Here is a 22,923-nt window from a genome sequence, read left to right on the forward strand (position 1 = left end):
TGAATCATTTCTATTGATCCACCACCAAGTTTACTGACTTGTCCTCTGTTATACCCATTTTGTTAAGCCCATCAAGTACAGTATTTTTTCAGATATTGCATTTTTCAACTCTAGAATTTCCATTTGTTTCTTTTTTATGGTTTCTATTTTTCTGATCTTTTCATTCACTGCAGACTTACTTTTTCTTTACTTCATTGAGAATAGTTGTTTTAAAATCCTTGTCTGTCAATTCCAACATTTGGGTCATCTCAGGTTGGTCTCTGCTGATTGTCTTTTCCCTTGAGAATAAGTCATATTTTCCTTATTCTTCATATGTTATGTAATTTTGAGTTGTATCCTGGACATTGTAAAAGTTATATTGTGGAGACTCTGGATTCTGTCATATTCCCCTAAAACTTAAAAGGAGTTTTAACATTTTTGTTTTAATAAGCAATTAATTATTTTGATGGAATCAAACTGCAAACTGTCTCTTAAATGACAGCTCAAATTACATTTCAGTTTTTTTTATCTGTAGCTAGATTGCTTTGTGCCTGTCCCATGGAAGCGTGATTCAAGTATCTAATACTGCTTGTTTTGGGTGTGTAGGCAGCCCCTACATAAAAATGGCCTGTGATCTAGAAGATATTTCTTAGTCTACTGGTTTAACTCAGAACTCAGACTGCATTTCTCGTATGAACAATTTTGTTACCTTGAGTGGTTATATTAACAAACCATTTAATCAAGTCATTTAACCAATTTGTACCCAAATCCAGCTATATTTACATAAGAAAAAGCAAAGGCAGTGGCTCGGTTTCCTTTTTCTCATATAATCAGACAACTGGAAAAATAACTCTGGTGTAGGATCACTTTTACCATTTCGTTCTCCTGAATAAGCAAATGTGCCAATTACCACTCCCTAAAATTCTAACATGAGAGGGACTTCTCTTTCTGGGTAAAATGTAGAAAAACTGAAGCCATTTACTCCTGTAGTAACAAGAAGAAAAACCCAGACAAATAAATATCATATTCTCCCATGAGCCTAGCAACGACCAGTGGATGCAAGGAAGCGGTGCTAGCCAGCCTGCAAGATGGCTCCCATGATCCTCCCCTCCTAGTATTCACTCCCATACATGGTCTCCTCACACAATGAATAGGGTAGATCTGTGTAATCACTACGCTATAACAGAAATGACAGTCTGTGACTTCAAGGCTAGGCCATAAAAGATAGTTCCATGCTCTAAATTTTCATCACTCTTACCTCTCTTAGGGTATTTATTTTTTGTATTACAGTTATTTTTGTATATTAAGATAAACATCTAAATTGTCTTTTCCACTAAATGATCTTTGTCTTTTCCATAATTCTTAGCATAGTGCTGACTTGCTGGTTAATGCTCAATAATCATTTGACAAATAAATGAACATATAATAATAAGGTGCCAAATTTATTCCCATTTCCATGAGTATCACAGATAATTCTGTGAGACTTTTGAGATTTCTTGAAACTGTGAAACATTTGTTACTTGCTATTTTTATACCTGTTTATATATTTTATACCCCATTCTCTATTTTCCTTCTGAGGTGTGAATTATACATATGCCAGACTTTTTATATTGTGCCACAGGTCCCTAAAGCTGTGTTCATTTTGCTCTGCTGTTGCTTTAATTCTCTTAGACTCTTAATCCAAAAAGAGTAAGGTAATTATTTCAGAGATAGTACAGTACAGCAGAAGCTACTGTGTTCTTATATTCAGGGCCTACATCTGGGCTGGAAGCAACATGTGACAGCAGTCGAGAACCAAGTGTGCTGATCCTTAGGTTCTCAGCTTAAATATCACCTCCTTAAAGAGAATTAGCACCAAGTTTGTTCAATTATTTATTGTTCCTTTGGATCCCTGGCTAGATTATAAGGTCCACGAGGTGAGGTACTGAACTGTTTCACTCATCATCATATGGCCATTGTCTAGCATAATGACCAAACAGAGCAGTTGCTCAATAAATACTCGTTGAATGAACAAGTAAACCAAGATCCTTATCCAGAATGAAGAAGTGCTCTTTCTACATCTCAAAAACCATTTTGCTCTTTATATTAGATTTACCTCAGAACCTTGTTCCACTCCTTACCCACCCTTTTCCCAAAGCACCCCCACTTTGACTTGGAATGGAGGAGTCCCTTTGTACATATTCAACAGAAAAAAGAGATAAAAGAAAGAGGCCCCTTAATTTTGTTACCAAGGCTTCAATAGTCACTATCTATTAGAATTCTGAATACATTTTGCCATAAAATATTGTATAAGTAAGTATAATTTTCAGGGTACAAAATGGGCTAAAAGACCTTTTAATGAGCTGGCTAGGAATATAACCACCAGAAGTGCTTCTATGAGAAAAGCATTTTGAGTTGAACCAACAGACTAAAAATACCTTTTGGATCACTGTCCATTCGTAAGTGGGGAATCCTTATATTCCAAAAACTACTAATATTAGAAAACTGATTGTTTGATACTGTCCTTTTAATAATAATTTTATTTTCTTATTACTGCTACTAAAATAAGATGTTAAAGACGATAAAAAATGTAGACTACTAGCTAATAATTTGCGTATTTTGTCCTCCTCTTTATTTTCTCAAGGATTGGAGCTCTCATAAAATTCACTACCTCTTTTACCAGATACCAAGTCAAGGATTAAAAAATATCTCTCTACTCAGCACAAATGGAACTTTCTGGCAGTCAATAACATCCATATCTAACACCAAAGTAGAAGGCTCTTTATCTTAAGTAAAAGCTGTTCCTCAATTGTAGTAGAGACTTAAATCACATTTCAGTGCAGTCTCTGAAGGCTTTGGCGCAGGAAAAACTGCCTTCAGCCTTGGAGCTGGCTTGCATCATTCCATGTATCTCAGTGATCGAGGGCATTTTACTCCCCACTTAGAAGAATTAGGCTATATTATAAATCCTTTAGAACTCATTAGGATTAATGACTGAGTACTATCACAGCTATCACATAATCAGTTGTAGAAAAATCACTGAGCTAAAAACACCACACATTCGATTATCTCTGCTTCACAGAAGGTTCTGGAATATATCTCTGGGCTTGTATTTCATCAGCCTATATAGGCACTGAACTCATCTAGAGCTCTTCCAAGATAACAATTATACAGTTTTTCCCAAGGGAAGGCTACTACTCCTAGGACTGCCCTCTCTAGAGCAATTGCTGCTCAGTGCACATCCCCTGGAGCCATGCCAACAGGGGAATGGCTGTCCTCTAAGCACAAGCTTACTGTCATCCCTTTTCTTTCCAGAACCACATACAGTATGAGCCAGGTTACACAGGGTATTGGGGATTACAAGGAGAGAGTCAAACAGGCTGGCTCCCATTAACTGAAACATCTTTTTGATTGCTAGAATCATGATTTGTATTGAAAGACTATTTCAAATGTTGAGTTTTAAATATTTCCAAATGGAAAAGTTCTAGATACTAGGGCTGTTCCTGTGGTAAAATTGTCACTGCAATGGAGTGCAGAGAAAGAAAAGCTTCTAAATTAATGCTGATTCCTCCAGTTTCTGTGACTGATACTACTGAGTTTATAATGGTATGCATGGATTCATTCTTCTTTTGACTGGAAAATAATAAACAAATTACTGACTGAACTCACAACTTACTAACTGAACTCGAGGTACAATACTTTAAATTGCTTGCTTAACATTCTTAGCTTCTAAGGGTATTTATTTAGCATATTAAGGCCAAAGACAAAATTGAACAGGATTATCAAAGGAGTTCATCTATTTCTAAGTTATATCAGGACCAAATAATGAAATAGAAACAAAGCTAGCAAAAGAGTTGAGCTACCGTATAAAGTATGAAATCAGCCTTACCCATTGCACCCGATGACTTTATTGTACAGATAGGATGGCAAGCCTTTCAGGTGAATGTTGTTATCCACGTACACATATTGTAGTTCTCGAGATCGACCTAAATCTGGATTAGAAAGAAAGTACTATAACTCTTATAAATACACACCAATATAATGCGAAATGTAAAATTTAATACATAATATTAAAATAATTCAAAATTTCTACTCTGGAAGAAAAATTGTTGTAGATTTCACTCTGAACGTGAAATTATGTCAGCTGCAATATTAGATTCTGCATCAGAAAACATGATTGTAGAAAAATTACTTAACCCACTTGGACCTTGATTTCTTAAACTGGACAATGAGATAACTGGGAATAGAGTATTATTAAATTTCCTTCCCAAATAAAAATTCTATGACTTTTTATAAACAATTTTAAGAATAAAGTGTGTTGTAGGTCATTCACTTAGTTTCATTTTTCTCCATAGGAAAAAATGTTATACAAACTAAGTTGGCAGGTCAGCCTAAACAAGTCTAGTTCTGGCCCTATATCAAGATTTACTGTGTCTTGCCTCCCCTGGGCAGAAAGATGGGAGGAGGGGTGAAGAAGGACTGGGGTCTCAGGAGCCAGGCTGATGTGGGAAAGGATAAAACTGCCCATGGCTGCAGGGAGAGAAAGAAGCAAAGGGAACCCCAAGTCCCAGTCCCCTAGGGAGGTGTGAAGGTGAGGTGGCCAAGACCAGCAGGCCAGGGAGTGGGGACTAGAATGGGTATGTATAAGGAATGGGAAGAGGTGAGAGAGGGGGCCCAAAAAGAAGGGTCTGCATCAGGAACAAGTATGCCAGAAAGAGGCAGAATCCAGGTGATTTCCAGAAGTAGCTGGGTAATGTGGGGGCAAAGATTGGAGGGGGATTCAGTGAGGAGACAAAGCACAAAGTATTGAAGGTGATCTCTGGCCAACACAGGCAGCAGAGACACTTCCAGATGTCGACATCATCCCTTCCTGTTTACCGTGTGCCCAAGAATGTTCGACCAGCTTTCCTTTCCACTCCTAGCACTCACTGGGTAGGGCTCTTTGTCTTCATTGTCACAGAACAGAGTCCTCAGCAGCCATGCTACCCTTGGCTCCCTAAAGCAAGAACATAACCTTTGAAAAGTTTTCTCAAGTTCTGCTTGTGAAAACAGGAAATAGGCAATTGGATGAAGGAGATCTCTTCCCCCTTGTCTGTCGTCAGTTTAGGAAAGACGAAGGCCCAGAAAGCTAAAATAGGATGTTCTTAAGTGTATTTACATTTCAAAAGAAAAACCATTTAGCCATTAAGGACCTTTTAGGCACTACGGTAGGCCTTGGGGATATAGATATGAAGACGATATAATATATATGCAGACAGACATGGAAAATGATAATTGTAATACAATATGATTATTGCTATTCAAGAGGCTTGTATAAAGTCTTATGGGTTCACAGATGGGTTCTGGACAATTTGTTACAGAAAGTGGGAGGGGGTAATATAAGATTGAAATAAGGAAGGATTCCTCAGTAGGGAAGGGTTAATATTACCTCCTCCTTTCCACTGCTAGTCCTATTCCAATAGTCCTGCCCAGGACTAGCACTGGAACAAATTACAAAAAGAGGAACCAAAACTGGGAGCATGGGGAACAGGCAACAAAAGGAGAAGTGGCAACTCTTAGGGAGAAAAAAGAATTACTAGGTTATTGGCTAGAGATGCTCCTTCCCAGTGAGGTGGTTTTAAAATATCTAACAAACAGAATAAGCAGAAACGATGTGATTTCAGAGAGTAAGTCATAAAAGGCATTGTGACTTCCTCTTGGCTCTCTCCCTTGGATCACTCATTCCGGTGGAAGACAACTTCCTTGTCATGAGGTCCCTCCAGCAGCTTTCTGGAGAGGAAGTGAGGCCTCCAGACAACAGCCATGTGAGTGAGCCATCTTGGAAGTAGCTCCTCCAAGCCCCAGGTCAAGCCTTCAGATTACAACACCCCGAAGCCTATGTAAATATCCTGTTTGTCCTCAAGATTTTGTTTATTAGTTTTAGCATCCATCAATAGATCTTTTTGGTAACAATTATTACATGGTATTTATCTAATGGAAATTTTCTATTACTGTCTTTCTGTCTACATTTATTAATTGGAATTCTTCTGTAAGGAAGAGCCATTCTTTCCTTCCCATTTACTTATTTGATTTTTATATCAGTATGGATTCATGAATATTTATTTTATTGTATGGACTAAAAGCCCAATAACATTATCATTTATCATGTTGGTCAAAACGTCCTGGTTCTGGCAATTAGGAACAGCTGAAGATTGGCTCTTACGTTCTTTCAACAAGTTTTCATCCTCTTTTGAGCACTTTTAGCTTTCTGGCACCACAAGATGTTCCAAGCTCAGCTTGTATTTTCCCTGCTCTAGCCCTTAAATCAACTAATTCTCCAAGGTGCTTTAATTCTTTTTGTTGGGTTATGGTGTCTAGAAACCAAGATCTGAGTGCTGTGGGTGCTCATTACTACAGGTATGCAATTGCTTCTAGGATCTCTTAGTGGATAGAGCTACAAAACATATCTATGTATATTAACCCACGTATACACATACATCTATATTGTTGGAGGTGTACCTTCAGCATAGACTCCTAAGAGTGGACTTGCTGGGTCAAAAGGTAAGTACATGTGTAGAGTCTTTAGTATTTCCATCCAAAAGGGTTATACCAATTTGCGTCCCTCCCAGCAACGTATGAAAGCATTGGCTTTCCCATAGTCTCAGCTACTTTTTAAATTTGTTGTTCTATTTTAAAATTTTTGTCATTCTGATAGGTGAGAAATGATATCTCAGCATTGTTTTAATTTGCATTTCTCTAATTATGTGTGTGGACATTTTTAGTATGTCTGAGGGCCATTTTTACATAATTTTTTGTGAATTGTTTGTTCATATCTTATGTGTCTGTTCTTTCACTTATTAGCCATATGAGCAGCGCTTTAGTTTGCACATATGTTAAATGGCATAATAGTACCTAGTCCCTCAACCTCACCAGGTTGGTATGATAACTGAATGTGAAACTAATCTTTGAAATTTAAATCACTATACAATATGGTTTTTTAAGCACAAGAATATATAATTACCAAAATAATGTTACACTGCTACTTTAGTAAACATGTATAAACATATCTACTGGTATAAAAGGCTCTAAATTTATAAAACAAAGATGGAAAAAATATAGATAGAAATACCAGAATCCACTTGCAATGAAAAGGTCTCAAAGTTACCCTAAGAATTTCTAGTCTATATTTCTTCACTACTTCTCTGATATGCATACAAATTCTTTCATCACAAATAGAAATCCACAGACTTTAAGGGCATACAGAAAACTTTGGAATTTTTTAAAAAATGAAACTACCTTGATAAAAATATAAATAAGCTCTGGTCTTAGATTTGCCTTTCAGAGCCCCTAGGGGGCTCAAGGAAAGATTCTTTACTTGAGTTTATGCAGCAGTAAGGTGTGTAGGATACTAACTAATGGAGCAAGAACACAGTCTTCGAGTCAGACAACCTGGGTTTGAATCCTCATTCTTCTATTTACTAAATGTGTGTCCTCAGTTTCCTCATCTGTAAAAAGAGGAAAATAATGCTGTCTCTTAAGGTTAGTGAGAATTACTAACGAAATTTATAAATTATCAAGCAGAATTCTTGCCACACAGCCTTTTCCAATACATAGCAGTTATTATTATTCTCATTATTATTAGTAAATGATATATTTGTTAAGTGTGGCCTACAGTAGAAGGCCAATTAAAAGAAAATTCTCTTTGGCATGTAGCAAAGGGCACTAACACTTTTCTATATTTTAATTGCACAGAAAAGAGTTGGAGGCAACAGCCTCTAGAAACAGTGATTCATTCCCTCGAGCCAAGGACACAAAATGGGACATGACAGAGCAAGCACCTCTCTCCTCCAACATACACAAAAGAGCTTGTGCAAATTAAATGAGGCTACATACAAAGATCACAATACAAAGTTAAGTAAAAGCTGACACTTGCTACTTCTTATATAGTTTAGTCTTCTTTCCTATCCTAGTTTTTTAGGAAGAAATAAAGAATTGATGATTTAAAAATTCTATTTGGTTTAGATCTTATCTTAGGTTTTCAATATTCCAGAGAATTCTTTTTTGCACCTCCTGACCACTTTGTCTGGGGAATGTAATTTTTTATATATGCCCATAATGGAATGAACTATTTTCTACTACATCTGAAAGAAAACGTGAATAAGCTATGCTCAAATCTATTACACGTTAGCCAGTATAACACCACACGGACATGAATATTTAATACAGACACTTAAACTTTCCAAATAACACAATCTCATATAGAGTAACAAAAAGTAGTACTGAAATTCCATGATGTAGTGGGCTTCGAGTCAGAACTGAGTCTGAATTCTGGCTCTTCAGTTTCTAACTGCCTTGTGGGAAATTAAACACTCTGAGCCCGTTACCTCCTCTGTGAAATGGAGATCGTAATACCTGTCATAGGCTTGTTATGAAGATTCAACGATGTATACAATGCCAAGCTTGATCCCTTGCACTGTATTTGGTGCTCAACACATCTTAGCCTTTTACCTCTCTCTTTTTTATATAAAGAAGATCACAAAACAGGGTGCAGGATTATAAAGAGAACCAGGCAACTCTTGCTTTAGCTGACACAGCACAGCCTGCTGGCTAGGTTGAGACACCTAAACACCCAGCAAGGTCACAGGCTGCACAGGCAGAGCCGTGACAGCCTCATGAAAGCGTGCCCTCAGCTAGAAGGCTGTCCGCTGGCAAAACTCCAAGCTCAATGGAATGGTATTTTTAATTATAATGAGACTGAAATATAACTATTTTCTGCATGAAAAAGCTTTGAGATATTTCTTCTATTCTTAAAACAAAATCTTCGCTCAATAATTAACTTTGGAAGAGACCATTCATCTATTAGCTAATGAGCTTGTTTGTTTTCTTCCTTCAATTAATTTTAATGTACCAATACCTTGCAATAAATATACCACGCAATAATATTTTTTACAGTTTCTGTGCAAAAATGCTCAGTATGTGAATTATATAAAGCAAGGAAGTTGTCCATCCGCACAGATGCTAAAGCAACAAAGAACTTTTTCATGTGGCTTTTTAAAATGCTGTAACTGTGTCTAAAATGCTTCCCTTTTTTTCTTCCAGACTCACAGATCAAAGTATTGTTACTTAGAAATTAGCAAAAGCTAGCAATCCTGCACAAACTCCAATTCTTTTTTTTTTTTTTTTTAACTTCAAGGCTCTGGCATATGTAGTCCACATGGCTGAAGATGGAACAAAAAGCTCCTCTGTGTCTAGGCTATTGCTCTTTTAACCATACTGTAAAAGCAAGCACAGAATGACAGCATGAGCAAGAACCGAACAGGATCTGTTTACTGCACACTGACCAGTATGAAACTCATTTATTTTGTCAAAAAGTAAATGATGTATACTCTTTCACAAAATGATAGGGCAACAGAAACCACAATATCAAAGCAACAGACCAAAACAGGTTGTTTGGAATGTTCTAATAATGTTATACCAATTATCATAGTTGAATAAGTCAGATATATTATTGTCATAATCACATTTTTAACTACTACAAAATGTAGGTTTCTTCACAGTTAATTCAGAGTAATTTACAGTTATTTCAAAATAATCTTTAAAACTAAATTATCTACATGATGCCTTTTACAAAGAGAACTTTTCAACCATGTTTTCAGAATAATGAATTTTTTTAAGTGTTTGCTTCTTTAAATACACACACACTCCATTAAATCTTTTACATAATCATATTCATTCTCATCTATTCAACTTTTACAAAATAAGATTTCACAGTGAATTATAATTTAATAAGATGCTTTATACACAGTAGATCATCAACAACTGTTAAATTAAAAAAATTGATTTTAATGAATTTGAATGACCGGAGGCTTTCTCTTCTGTTGGCTTAAATACTCAAGCGTCAGCATCTCTATTTCTGTTGCACAGTTCAGGTAACAAAGAAATTATTACAAGCAACGGGCTAGACACTGTGCTTGATGCTTAGGGTACAAATGTGAAGACACACAGAGTCCCAACCCTTTCTTACAGTTTAGTGAAACAATAAAAATAGTTCACATTGATTGTGTGCTTATGTAGTATTTATGAGTGACAGAAGTGTTTTAAATGGATCTTATTTAATTCTCACAACAGTGCTATGAAGTAGGGACTAATATTACCTGGTTACTCAGACTTAGACAAATTAAACAGTGTTTCTAAGCCCAAGATCACACAACTATTAAATCATAGAGCTGGAATTTAAAAGCATGTCTGCTGTTTCATCATGAGGGTAGTTAGACAGCCTCCCTCAACAGATCATTTCCATATAAGCAGGGCACTCCCACATAATGTAGGACATGATACTACCTAGCAGGCTGTACGGGGGGCTGTGGGTGCCAGGGGACTGGCACTGTGCCCAAGCATCCAGGTGTGATGCCAGGAGACATTGCCAAGGAGACAAGTGATGAACAAAATACCCCTTTGCTTCCTTTAAAAGACCAGACACTCTCGGGCTGTAGGATGCCCAGAAGCCCCCAGTCTGAGACCAATGCCATCAGGACCTCATTGTGGAGGAGGGCTCTGCTCTCCTTATCTTTCAATAAAGCTGTGGGTCTAACAAACAAACAAATAAAGACCAGATAATTGGTGGGCTAGTTCCGACTTAGATTTAGGGCAGTAATTTCAAAAGTACCAAGAATTGCTTCAAAGAAGATCCTAGAGAAGGAGACTTCATGCTGACTGTCCAGCATGGACCCGGGAATTACAACAGAATATCTTCCAGCACCATGGCAGCCAGTGTGGAGAGCAAATGTCTTCACTCTGCATCTTACCTTGAGCTGTTCTGCTCACCTGAACTTGTATCTGTTTTTTCCCCCCCTAAGCCTTAAGAACGTTACTGAAAACTATGACTGACAGAAACTCCAGATTTTTGCTTTACAGTCAACTGACAACATCTTCCAGACTTCGCTAGTAGGGCACATTCTTGTCACTATTTAAAAAACTCTAAGTTCCAGAACCAAATTAACAAAAACTTTGCTGGCAAAGATTCTGCTCATAGTTCTAGCCCTCATAGTACTTATTTTTCTAAATTTCACATCTGTACCTTTAAAAAAAGTGGGCAGCAGTTCCCTTTTTTTAAATTCATAATTGAGAAAACTGGGTTCACTTTTTCATATTAATCACTCCCTACCCCCAAATCCTACTCTAAAACTTAGAGAAAAATATACATTGTCGATTTAAAGCTCATCTACTCTACGTGAACTTTTCTCTTCACACATTAACATACTAAAGTCAGCACCTGACCCATGCTGCAGAAGCCATATTAAATAATCCTATTAACTCCCTAAGAAAACCTTAAGGCAAGAATAAAGGCCTGATGTGATGAAAGAAAAATAAAGCAGAGGTAATCATTAAGACAGTGGAAAAGGGTCAGATGAGTAAACAGCACCGAGATGAAGAAAGGAATTTTTGTTACAAATACTTGTAAAAAGACAGAGCATTGAACAATCCATTTCCTTGAAGAGATACACATTCTAGAGTTATAACTTTACTCCTGAAACAAAGTCTGTATAGACTTTAATTAATAGAATAATTCTCTCCCTCTTTTTCCCATTACTAGTTTTTGAACCTTGTTTTCAAGCCCCTTCTTTCTCCTTTTTCATTATGCCTTTGATTAGAGACCTGCCCAACAATCCCTACAGAACACGATACAGAACACAATTTTAGTGGCATGTTTGGGTCCCTCCCTGGAAAGCAGTCATCACACCTTCTACTCAAACACAGGACTAATTCCAATCTCTGGGACTTCTGGTCTGTACTAGAACAAACTTTTTTTGCACTGAAATTTATTTCAGGCTACAAACTTTGCAAATTATTCCTGTTAAACAATGACCTCAAGGCAGTAGTTCTTCAAATTGCAGATTAAATACATTCACGGTTCAGTAAAGTAGAGTTTATATTCATCCCTAAGTCTGAGATTACGGAATTTTTAATTGGTTTCCATCTAGTTTCCATACTGCTTTGAAGTTTAAATAGTTTTGCTGTGTGGACTTAAATATTTTCTTAAAAAATAGTAAGCAGCAATACTTTTTCTGACTTTCTAAGCAGATACAGAGAAAACAGGAACAAGCAATAGAAAAAACAAGTGCAGTTATCAGATTTATGTCTTTTACATGCCATTTGCAAGAAGAGAAGGGATTTCAGCATGGGTTTTGGAAATGCCTAGAAGCTGGTTTCTAAAACTGCACCACTACTTAGCATAAACTATTTTTTTCTACACAAGGTATTCAATTCCTACAAAGGAAAAACAACTACGACTACTACAGAAAACTGGAGTGATCTCCTGGTATGTGATAAAAGGGCCAGATTTACATCCATGTCAGAGTCACGGTGTCTAATCCATAACAGTAAAGGAGCTGTCATTTCACTCACAGCACAAGTCTTTGGCACACAGAATCACTCTCCCTGAGAAAATAAACACTTCACTACTAGAATCTTCAAAGAACAACTCCGGGAGTGGTTCAAAACCCAAATAATTTCCCACTGGTAGGAAGCTATTCTCTACTAACTTTTGGGTATACTACATGGTAGTTTATACAACAGGATGTTCTATAAATCTCAGTGTCATTTACCAAATGTTCTTGGTTAAGAATTCACTCACTATTTTCTAACTTAACCCTCAAAAATGCCACCCACTAATGTGGGTGCAATTTTGTTTTCTTGTTTTCTTAAACTACAAATGTTACTGACCTTGAGTTTAGCTGACATAGCACTTCCTGGGGGCTAACTAAAGAATGTTTTTCTTTTTTTTTTTTTTTTTATTGAGGTATTGTTTTACAACATTACATAAATTTCAGGTGTACATCATTACATTTCGACTTCTTTTCCTTTTTAGAAGGGAGTCGTCTTTTTTTTTTCCTGAGGAAGATTGGTCCTGAGCTAACATCTGTTGCCAATTTTCCTCTTTTTCTTTTTAATTCTTTTTCTGCCCCAAAGCCCCAGTACACAATGGTATATCCTAGTTGTAGATCGCTCTAGTTCTTTTATGTGGGATGCCGCCTCAGCATGGCTTCATGAGCGGTGAGTAGGTCTACGCCCAGGATCTGAACCAGCGCACCCCGGGCCGCTGAAGCGGAATGCACGAACTTAACCGCTACGCCACCGGGGCGGCCCTATATTTCAATTTCTGTGTAGACTACATCATGTTCACTATCCAAAGACTAATTACCATCCATCACTGTAAAAATATGCCCTGTCACCTCTTTCGCCCTCCCCCTCCCTTCCCCTCTGGTAACCACCAATTTAATCTCTGTATCTATGTGTTTGCTGCTGCTGTTGTTGTTTTTATCTTCTACTTATGAGTGACATCACACAGTATTTGACTTCTCCATCTGACTTAATTTCACTTAGCATAATACCCTCAAGGTCCATCCATGTTGTCACAAATGGCTGGATTTCATCTTTTTTTATAGCTGAGTAGTATTCCATTGTGTATAATATACCACATCTTCTTTATCCATTCGTCCCTTGATGGGCACTTAGGTTGTTTCCAAGTCTTGGCTATTGTAAATAATACTGCAATGAACACAGAGGTGCATATATCTTTATGCATTCATGTTTTCACGTTCTTTGGATAAATACCCAGCAGTGGAATAGCTGGATCACATGGTAGTTCTATCCTTAATTTTTTGAGGAGTCTCCATACTGTTTTCCATAGTGGCTGCACCAGTTTACATTCCCACCAGCAGTGTATGAGAGTTCCCTTTTCTCCACATCGTCTCCAACACTGGTTATTTCTTGTCTTGTTAATTATAGCCATTCTGACAGGCGAGAGGTGATAGCTCATTGTAGTTTTGATTCACATTCCCCTAATAATTAGTGATGTTGAACATCTTTTCATGTTCCTGTTGGCCATCTGTATATCTTCTTTGGAAAAATGTCTATTCAGATCTTCTGCCCATTTTTTAACTGGGCTGTTTGTTTCTTTATTGTTGAGATGTACAAGTTCTTTATATATTTTGGATATTAACCCTTATCAGATATATATTTTGCAAATATCCTCTCCCAATTGTTATGCTGTCTTCATTCTGTTGATGGTTTCCTTTGCTATGCAGAAGCTTTTTAGTTTGATGTAGTCCCATTTGTTTATTTTTAAAGAATGATTTTCTATAGCCAATTTATGCATGGGTAACCTCATAGTACTTATATCTATTATTCAACATTAAATAAGTTGCAAACATTACTGAATAATTGGGCTTATTAATTATGCAAGAGAAACCAAGAACACCTGGTAAAAAAGCCTTAGAGGAAAAAGCCCTTTTCTTTGTATTTTCCTACACTTTCAGAAGCCCAGAGGTGAGTCACAACTCTATGAGCTATTTAGTGTACGGAGCTATACTGAATCAACAACAAATATTCACATTTCAAGGCCTCTATTAAATCTCATAGCACTGGGGGCAACTGATTAATTTCCCCCTCCTCCTCACTGATAGTCACCACTGTGAATAAAGCTTCTGTTTGTAGACTAATCTGTCACTCAACTGTCAGGGTATAGTTATAATAGGAACACCCTTCTTTCTTTATGCATCATTTCATCTTAAAAAGAACATATTCAAAGAGTGTTAATGGTTTAGATAGTATTACAACTGATTTAAGTCATTCTTACACATAGCTTCTGTACTTGCTTTCTGAAGAGGCTGTATTCTGACATTCCTTTAAGAAGCCCTATAAAAAACTGCTTTTCTCCTAAGACAAACTTCTTTGGCAAGAAACTGAATTCATTAAGTAGCTCCCCAAAATAAGATTCCTACCTCCACTCACAGGCAGAGATATTACAGCAGCCATTTCAAAGACTTTCAAGTTCCTCTATTATGCTTATAGAATCATGGTTAAACACAGGAGCCTTCTATTTGAAAACTTTAGTTGTGAGTGTATACATACACATAGTATCTTCTAACTATTGAAAAGAGGCAGCTCTGTTTGCTAAGTTCACAAGAACAGTTCAGTTCTCTGAGGAAAGGCACTGCCAGCAGCCACATGCTTCATTTGACTCTGTCCCAGATAGTTCTCGGCATTTAGATGGCTTTGGTTTATCAGAAAGGAGTTCAAGGAAAGGTTTCAAGGGCATAAACTCCATGGAAGGACAGCTATGGACTTAATGATTTTGTTCCTAAAGACTTAATTGAATTCTCTTTCCAAATCCACCTTCATAGTACTTTAAACAAACAAACCAAAACCCAAAAATGAGACTGAGAAGATTGTTGATATTTCTATCAGCTTTAATTTCATCATCTTCACAGACTATCCTGTCTCCAATCTCCTGAAGTCTTCTTTGGGCAACCTCACACTGTAGGTCTCTGGCTGTCTCATCCATTCTTTACAAAGATTCGTCCAATATAACAATGCAGAAAGGCCACTACTGCTTGTATTTGCTTCCTGACTCTTTACTCCTGCTGTTCTCAAAGAATCCAGTCTGAGACCAGGGCAGAGCATTGCTTCAGGCAGCCTGTTTCTTTCTTACTAGACAATTTTCATCACCATCCTCTTGCTTGTATGTTTTTCTATAGTAAAATAAAATACATCTACAGACTTCTTTCCTGCTAGGGCTGTGAGCCAGGATGGCACCCAGGCGAGTGTGGAAGCTGCTTCCATCTCCTGGGCTGCCCATGGCCCCAGGCTTGAGAGCTGCGGTTACTACAGACTGTTGTGAGGGGCCCTCCTCAGGGCCCAGCGCAAACCCTCTTGCCTCTCATGCTCTTTGATATTAACAAGTTTGCAAAGGAAAACCTCTCCTAACACAGAGGCAAGCTTTTGGGAGTGACAAAAAACCTGGAGACAGAAACTATCTGTAAGGCTCTACTCACCATTGAACACTGAGTGCTGAAGAAGAGATGACCCCAGTATTTCGCACAGTGCATACAGAAGATGCCCCAGGAAATAAACAGCTGAGGTCCCAAAGCAGAAGAGTAGCCAGGCAACGTGTAGTGCACTCTACCACTCAACAACCGTTTCTATCACCCTGCACCAGACACTGCCACTCAGGTCATCTGTTGCTGTAAGCATTCAGCATGACACACAATGTCACTCCTTGGCATCCCAAACATTAACAGTGGTCAGGTTCCTACTGGAATGGCTTCGCTTTTCCCCCAACACCACTGTCACTACAGCACATGCTCGGCTGTGTCACTGCTGAAACAACAGATAGGAATGAGCGGCAAATGACGAGGGGAATAAGGAGCCACAGCTGGAGGAGCTACAGTGAGGTAGAGAGAAGAGGCAAGATGGAAACTGGCTGGACTTGAGACAGGGCCCACAGGCTAAAGATTAGTAAACAAGATTCATTCAGTTTAAAAAGTCCAATTGTACATGGGATTCTAGGCAGAACTCAGGGTCTAAAGCTAGATGGCATTCTGATAAGAGTACCTCTGGTTATCAGACACGAGAACAGGCCTGTGGATCAGACTCACAGGAAGGACGGAACCAGTCATTGTATGAATGGTTTAGATTTGAGACAAAGTGTATATAATGGAAAAACCAAGAAGACGAAGGCAAAGGAAAATAAGTTGTTAGCAGCACAACTTAAAAATTAGGGAATCAGGAGCTCTGCTGAGGTTGAAGGGGCCAGGCAAAATAAGAGTGGCTAGCACCAAGAAAGACCTAGGTAACAGGTCTCTGGTCTAAGCTTTTATAAGATTCCTGTTGCTGCAGAATCTGCAGAAGCTAGACAAGGTAGAAACAAGTAATTGGGAGCACCTGGTTGACGTTCAGGCTGTAAGTTAGAGAAAGCTATAGCAGACCGTGCTCAGCAAATAGAGAGAGACTGAATGGGGCCAACTAGAGTGTCCATAGGGGTATTTGAGCCCAGATTTGACATTGGAGATGGCCACACAATAACCAGAAAGATGTTCAGTATAGTTCAGCCTATTGTCAAATGAAGTTCCCTTGCAGAGGGATCATGCCTGGAATATGGGAATAGCATGTCAAGGTGGAAAGAATGTGGAGTTTAGGATCAGATGGAGTCTGAAATTCAATTCTGTGATTCTGTGATTAGCTGTGATTCTGGGCAGGCTACTTAACTTCTCTGAACCCCAATTTCCTCATCTGTAAAACTAGGTTGTCAATAGGTTTTGTAATAATAGATTTTGTCATAAGGTTTTCTAATAATTAAATTAGAGGGCATCTGTACAGCGCTTAACAGAATACCTGGTTCAATAAGCGACAGCCATTATTCTCACAAACAGCTGTAGTAGTATTGTACATGGAAACACTCCTTATATGGATGGTCAATAATAATAATAACACTACTGTGAATAATAGCATAGGCAGCCCCAGACTTAAGCTAATCTGTTTCTGGTAACACTTTAAAGTCAAACCACACTAAGTTAAGGGTTGCTTATAATGGAATTTCCAGCTTTACCCCGAACTCTGTTATATCAGTAAGTTGGGTTCTACATCACACAAATCAAACCATCACATCTTTTCCCTCCCTCCCTCTCTCCTTTCCTCCACTCATTTATTATCAGCATTGACTGCACCATTCTAGCAATCACTTGGTAGGGAGTCAGCACTGGTGTAGGTCGCAGTTCTTAAGAAGTGGTAAATACAAGTTGTGGTGGTTACTATGGAGGGTCATAGAGATGAGAAGGAGGGTAGAACTTTTAAAAAGCAGGATATGGTAATCCACAAGTTGTGCCTTCTCAGTTGAGAGTCATCTGCATTTGTATAGTGCATTATAATTGTTATACATGAGCTATCTTATTCAATTTCAAAAGTAAAGAAGATAAATGTTATTATCTCTGGGTTATGGATAAGGAAAATGAAGCTCAGAGTTTTTGGTGATTTACTCCAGGTCAATGCACTTGATACGGTGCATGGCTAGAACCTGGATCTTTGGATTTGTAACTCGGTGCTTGTCCACTATAATTGTTCTATAACCTGTGGTTTATGCAGTAGATATATTTATTTTTTTAAACCTATTTATATTTGATATTTTTCTCACTTGAAAGAAAGCTCTGATTTCTTAGAAATGTAGCTTGCTTCTGAAATGGTTTTATTTCGTTAATTTTATAAGTATAGAATTTAACTGTATTTATAGAAAAGTAATCTAAAAATGGATATTTACTATTACTCAAATTGATTTTCATGTCTCATAGTTATTTTTAATTGAAAATAATATGTGTACTCTATTATGGTGGAAAATATTTCCTTTCAGGGTCTAGTAAATTATTCACTTCACTGCCCTCAGAGATAAATTATTCATTATAAAAAATGCTTTTATGAGTAAAATCATATGATGCTTATTGTGACAGTTTACAGTTCTGTGGAGCTCCGTATTTTAATTTTTTTTTAATGGCACTTTTGTTTCTCATAAGGCAACAAAATAACTCAATTCTCAGTGAAAATAAATGTATTTTATTAAAGGCTTATGTTCTTTAACATATATTATGTCAAAATGGGCCAGCTACAGAAATCTACTGTGGATAATATGTTATTTATTAGCCAGGGTGACATTTCTAGCTCAGCAAGCAGTTCAGCTAATTTTAAAGTCTTTAAAATTTTGTAGTCTGGTTATCTGGTAATAGTAGTCATTAGGATACCCAACACAAATTTTTCTACATAGAAGTCAACATCTAAGCAGATATATTTGTACCACTAGCTCTTGTTTCATACTGCTCCACATCCCCTGTCAATTTTATAGTTTTATACACACACTATATATATATTTATATATATATGTGTATATTTAATTCCTTTCTAGGAGTAAATCATCTCATATCTCATATGTTTTCTCCCTAAACAAATTTTTAGCACTGATTTCTTTTTAAAATATGAAATCCCTAATTGAAATAAATGTTATTTGTTAACTGGGAATGATGCTTTGTTCACTGAAAAAATGGATTTAGAGAGGCAATCTTCAAGATAAACAGAATGAAAGAAATTGACTAACCCTTCCTAGTCAAGGAAACAAAGGCTTTCCATCTTATTCTTTGGCATTTTTGCTTTAGCATACAAACATGATCACTTACCAAGTGGCAAAAATGCAAGACGGTTTCCAGCCATGGAGAGCTCATTGAGGCTGGGCAGCTGGCAGAGATGGCGCGGCACACACCACAGACGATTTCGGTCCGCAGTGAGGTACTGCAGAGAAAGGCACAGGTGAAGCCTCTCGGGTAAAGTTAGCAAACGATTGGTAGAAATGTCTAGTGTCTGCAGCTCCTTCAAATCGCCAACCTCTACAACCAAAATCAAAATTAAGATAAATTGCATCCTGGTTAAATTAAGTAATTACATTAATTAAGTAAAACGAATCAATACTGTAAAAGTTCAACCAAATAAAATCAGTAGCTGCAGCTATTTTCACAGACGTGAATGCTGAAGCACAGAATTTAGGTCTAGTATGCAAATCCAACCTAGGTAGGTGTCTTTAAATTATCCTGCCAGAATTCTTTTACACGGAGAAAAGTGCTGGCATAGAGAAAGGAGAGACACAAGCAGTGAATCTGAGCCAGCAGTCTGTTACTATGGCTTCTGCTTTTGATGAATCAAAAGTTGCTACAGTGATAAAAGAACAATTACAGCCACTTCAAGGTACCTGGTTTTTGCTACTTTTGTGATTTTACCTTCTGTTAAGTAGATTGCAAGGGACTTAAAAATATAAGTTATAGTATCCCAGTAAGTGCACCTTGTTGATATGAACTAAATAGAAAATTTCTGGACTAAGAATCAAGATGTCTTTTGGAAATCTTCACCATAGTAAAGTTAGTAATAAAATGAAATTAACGGTAGGTGACGTTTTTAGATATTGTCCAGCCATATGGTTCCTTTTTAAAAATCCACTCTAAGTGTACATATGCTATGAAGATTTACTTTAATTCCATCCAAATAAAATCCTTCCATTTACTCCAATATTCTCTCATTATTGATGTCTATAGTTGTAACCTGTTCCATGGTGAGCACAATTATGTCCTTGTCATACACCAAATCACCAAGTCTCAGGTTGAGAAGTTCTTTACAAGATACTTCATCCTTCTCAGGGAAAGTCATCAGAAAGCATCTCTGAGCAGAGGAAGTTCTGCTAAGCAATCTCTAGGGGAAGGACATTTACACAGCACATTCCACTCTAGGCTCTATAGGAAGTGCTGTGCGGGACAAGACTACTTCTTCTACATCATGGAACTTTCAAGGTGAAGACCACTGTGAAGCCATCTCTCAGCCTTCTCTAATCCTGACCCTGTTCCTCGAGCCCTTCCTCTCAGGTCAAGGTTTGCCATGCTCCCACCACTTGATTGCACCCCTCTGGGCACAGTCCAGTTTGTTCAGGGCTTAGATTACTACTGGCAATGTCTTCCCTATTGGATAGAAAATCTTCTGCCCTCTTGGATGCTCAATTACACAGATTAGTTTTTCTTATGGCTACAGACCAGGGGTTGGCAAACTATGGCTCACAAGCAAAATTGGGCCCATGGCCCACTTTTGTACTGCCTGCAAGCTAAGACTGGTTTCTACATTTTTAAAGGGTGGTAAAAAACAACAAAAACAAAAAAAGAATATGTGACAGAGACCACTTAGATCTGCAAAGCCTAAAAATATTTACTATATTGCCATTTACAGAAAAAGTTTGCCAGTGTTTGTTAGAGACTTACTGTTAACAGGAGCATTTTTAATAACTTTTTTCAAATAAAAGTAATCCAAGTGCAAAATTCATTCATTTCTAGTTATTTTTATAATATTTCAAGGGATTTGTGCTAGGAAGTTCACACTTTATTGCCCAATTTCCCCAATACTGAACAACATACATTTTTGAAGATATGTAGGCAGGATTCAGTGAACAGTCTGGGACACTTACCAGGGGTTTTGATCTATTTGAACCTAAATGATGCACATGGGAGTCAATTTCACTCTTGGCTCCATTAGCACATATTTCATCTAGATTAGTCTGCCTGCCTACCTATCTATTTCACACAAAAAAATTATTTCTCATGTGGAGTGTGTGGGGGTGAGGGAGTTGAGGGAAGAATCATCATGTTTTAGAATTTAATAAAAAGAAAAAGAAACAAGAAACCTTTCTAACCTCACTTTATATAGTGATTATAGGAGTGAAATGGGACAGAAGTGCAACCCATCAGCTACACACCATGGGGCCAGGTGCCAAGAGAAGAATGAGACAAGCTCTCTGCCATTGAGAATCACATTACATACAAGAGACAATGTGTGACAGGAGCTCAGGGAAAGGACTTAGATGAGGGGCTGGAAAAGTTTTTGCAAAATTTATTGAAGGAGATGGGAACTTGACTAGGTCAAAAGGAAAGCAGATACAGCATTCCAAACAGGGGATGGGTGTGAGGGTGAATGCTTCAGGGAAGGTATGAAAGTGAAAAAATAAATACAGCATGCACAACAGGCTATTTGGAGCCCCAAAAGTATCAAATACACCAATGGGAGAAGAGTCAAAAATAAGTTCAATAGAGAGGGCTTAGTGGAGACACAGATGATAATGAATACAGGGTAGAGAAGTGTGCACTTACTGTAGTGGGAATATGACATCTCTTGAATATTCCTGGAGGGTGAAAGGACTCTTTTAGAAAGGTTAAAATGGCAAATATGCAGAAAGCAATGAAATGGAAAGAGATCGTAGGCTGAGAAAACAAGTAGACATTTGACTATAACAGAGGCAGTGTAACAGAGTTTAAAGGTAAATTCCAGAGATATTTTAAGAAAAGCATCAGGTATGCTTGATTGGAAATGGAAAATAGTGAAATAGGAAAAAGCCAAAGATAATTTCAGTTTCTAGACTATTACACTCTAAGTATGGTGATGCCAATGCTAAAAACTTAATTTTTTTGTAGGAAAAAACCTAAAATTATATCAACACTTCTGAATTGCAGTATCTATAGGCCACTTATTTAAAGGAATTTAAAAAATCCATCAAAAATCACATGGGAGCAAGCAAAATAAATTATTTTCATCATTTCAAAAATAATTAAATGTGTAAAAAAGTGTTTTGTCTTGGCTGCAAAAATTACTAAGACCTGCAATTGCCCACCATTTTAATTCAGCATTGCCTTATTGTATTGTGAAATGGGGAAAGAATATGTGATTATGATTTTAAAATTTCCATAATTTACGTTCTACAATGGTAACAGATGAATATTTACACTTTGCTTTGGCAGATATGCTCATATCTCAGATATGACAAAGAAAAGGATACATAAACTGTCAGTACCAAAGGTCAAAGTACTGAGGAATGGGAAGGCGAAAGAAAAACTGACATTTCTTACTTCCTATATGCGATGAATAAAAAATATTTCATTAAATCTGAAACAGGCAGAACTGCATATATTAAATGAACAAATGAAACAAAAAAAACATTATTCTTAGTAGCTTAATATACAGGCCTTTCATCTGTTAGAAAAAACTTGAGCTGTTATTCTAATTAAAATATTGAGTTGAATACTATCTATAATATGGTTGGAAAATTAATGATTTTGTCATACCATGAAAATATTTGGGAAAGAGAGAGAAATAAAATTAAATAGCTTCTCAGGTGGATTCAATTAAACATAATTTTCATGACCATTTTATAACAGGCCACAATTCTAAGACTTTATATGGCATCTTTATTTCAATAATCAGTTAAAAAATATACTTGCTAATAAGCTCAGCCAATGGAAAGTATATTTTTAGAAAGCAATAAAGTCAAACAAAATTTATCTAAGATTCTAACTTAAACACAAGAAATAGGAAATAAACCTGGGGTAGCAATATATCAGGCAGGAATAAAGAAACAGAGTTCAAAGTGTGGGCTCAAGTTAAAAACTGGAAAACTATCAGCCAAATATAATGTAGCAAATTTGGTCAAGTCTGAAACTTGCACTGAGGCCAGGACGAAGGATGCTCTTAAATAACTCTGCTGCTCTTCTTTCATCCTGAAGATCCAAGTTTCCTGCTTATATCTTTTCTGTCAGCCTGAAAAACTTTTAGCATTTCTTCTAGAGCAAGTATGCTGGCAACAAA

General features: G+C 37.2%; 1 protein-coding gene across 6 annotated transcripts in view; it reads right to left on the reverse strand.

Moving 5' to 3' along the window:
- The window catches only part of LRRC28 (leucine rich repeat containing 28), a 158,786-nt gene that overhangs the window by 36,151 nt on the left and 99,712 nt on the right, over window positions 1–22,923 (reverse strand). For 5 of the 6 annotated variants that reach the window (XM_058542351.1, XM_058542348.1, XM_058542349.1 and 2 more), the window contains 2 exons: window positions 18,936–19,142; window positions 3,848–3,950 (listed from right to left, as the gene is read on the reverse strand). In XM_058542351.1, the coding sequence (XP_058398334.1) occupies window positions 3,848–3,950; window positions 18,936–19,142 (310 nt within the window). The remainder of the gene's footprint in view (window positions 1–3,847; window positions 3,951–18,935; window positions 19,143–22,923) is intronic. The other variant, XM_058542352.1, reaches the window with a different exon arrangement.

This window comes from Diceros bicornis, chromosome 5 (genome assembly GCF_020826845.1).
Source record: "Diceros bicornis minor isolate mBicDic1 chromosome 5, mDicBic1.mat.cur, whole genome shotgun sequence".
Classification (NCBI taxonomy): Eukaryota; Metazoa; Chordata; class Mammalia; order Perissodactyla; family Rhinocerotidae; genus Diceros; species Diceros bicornis.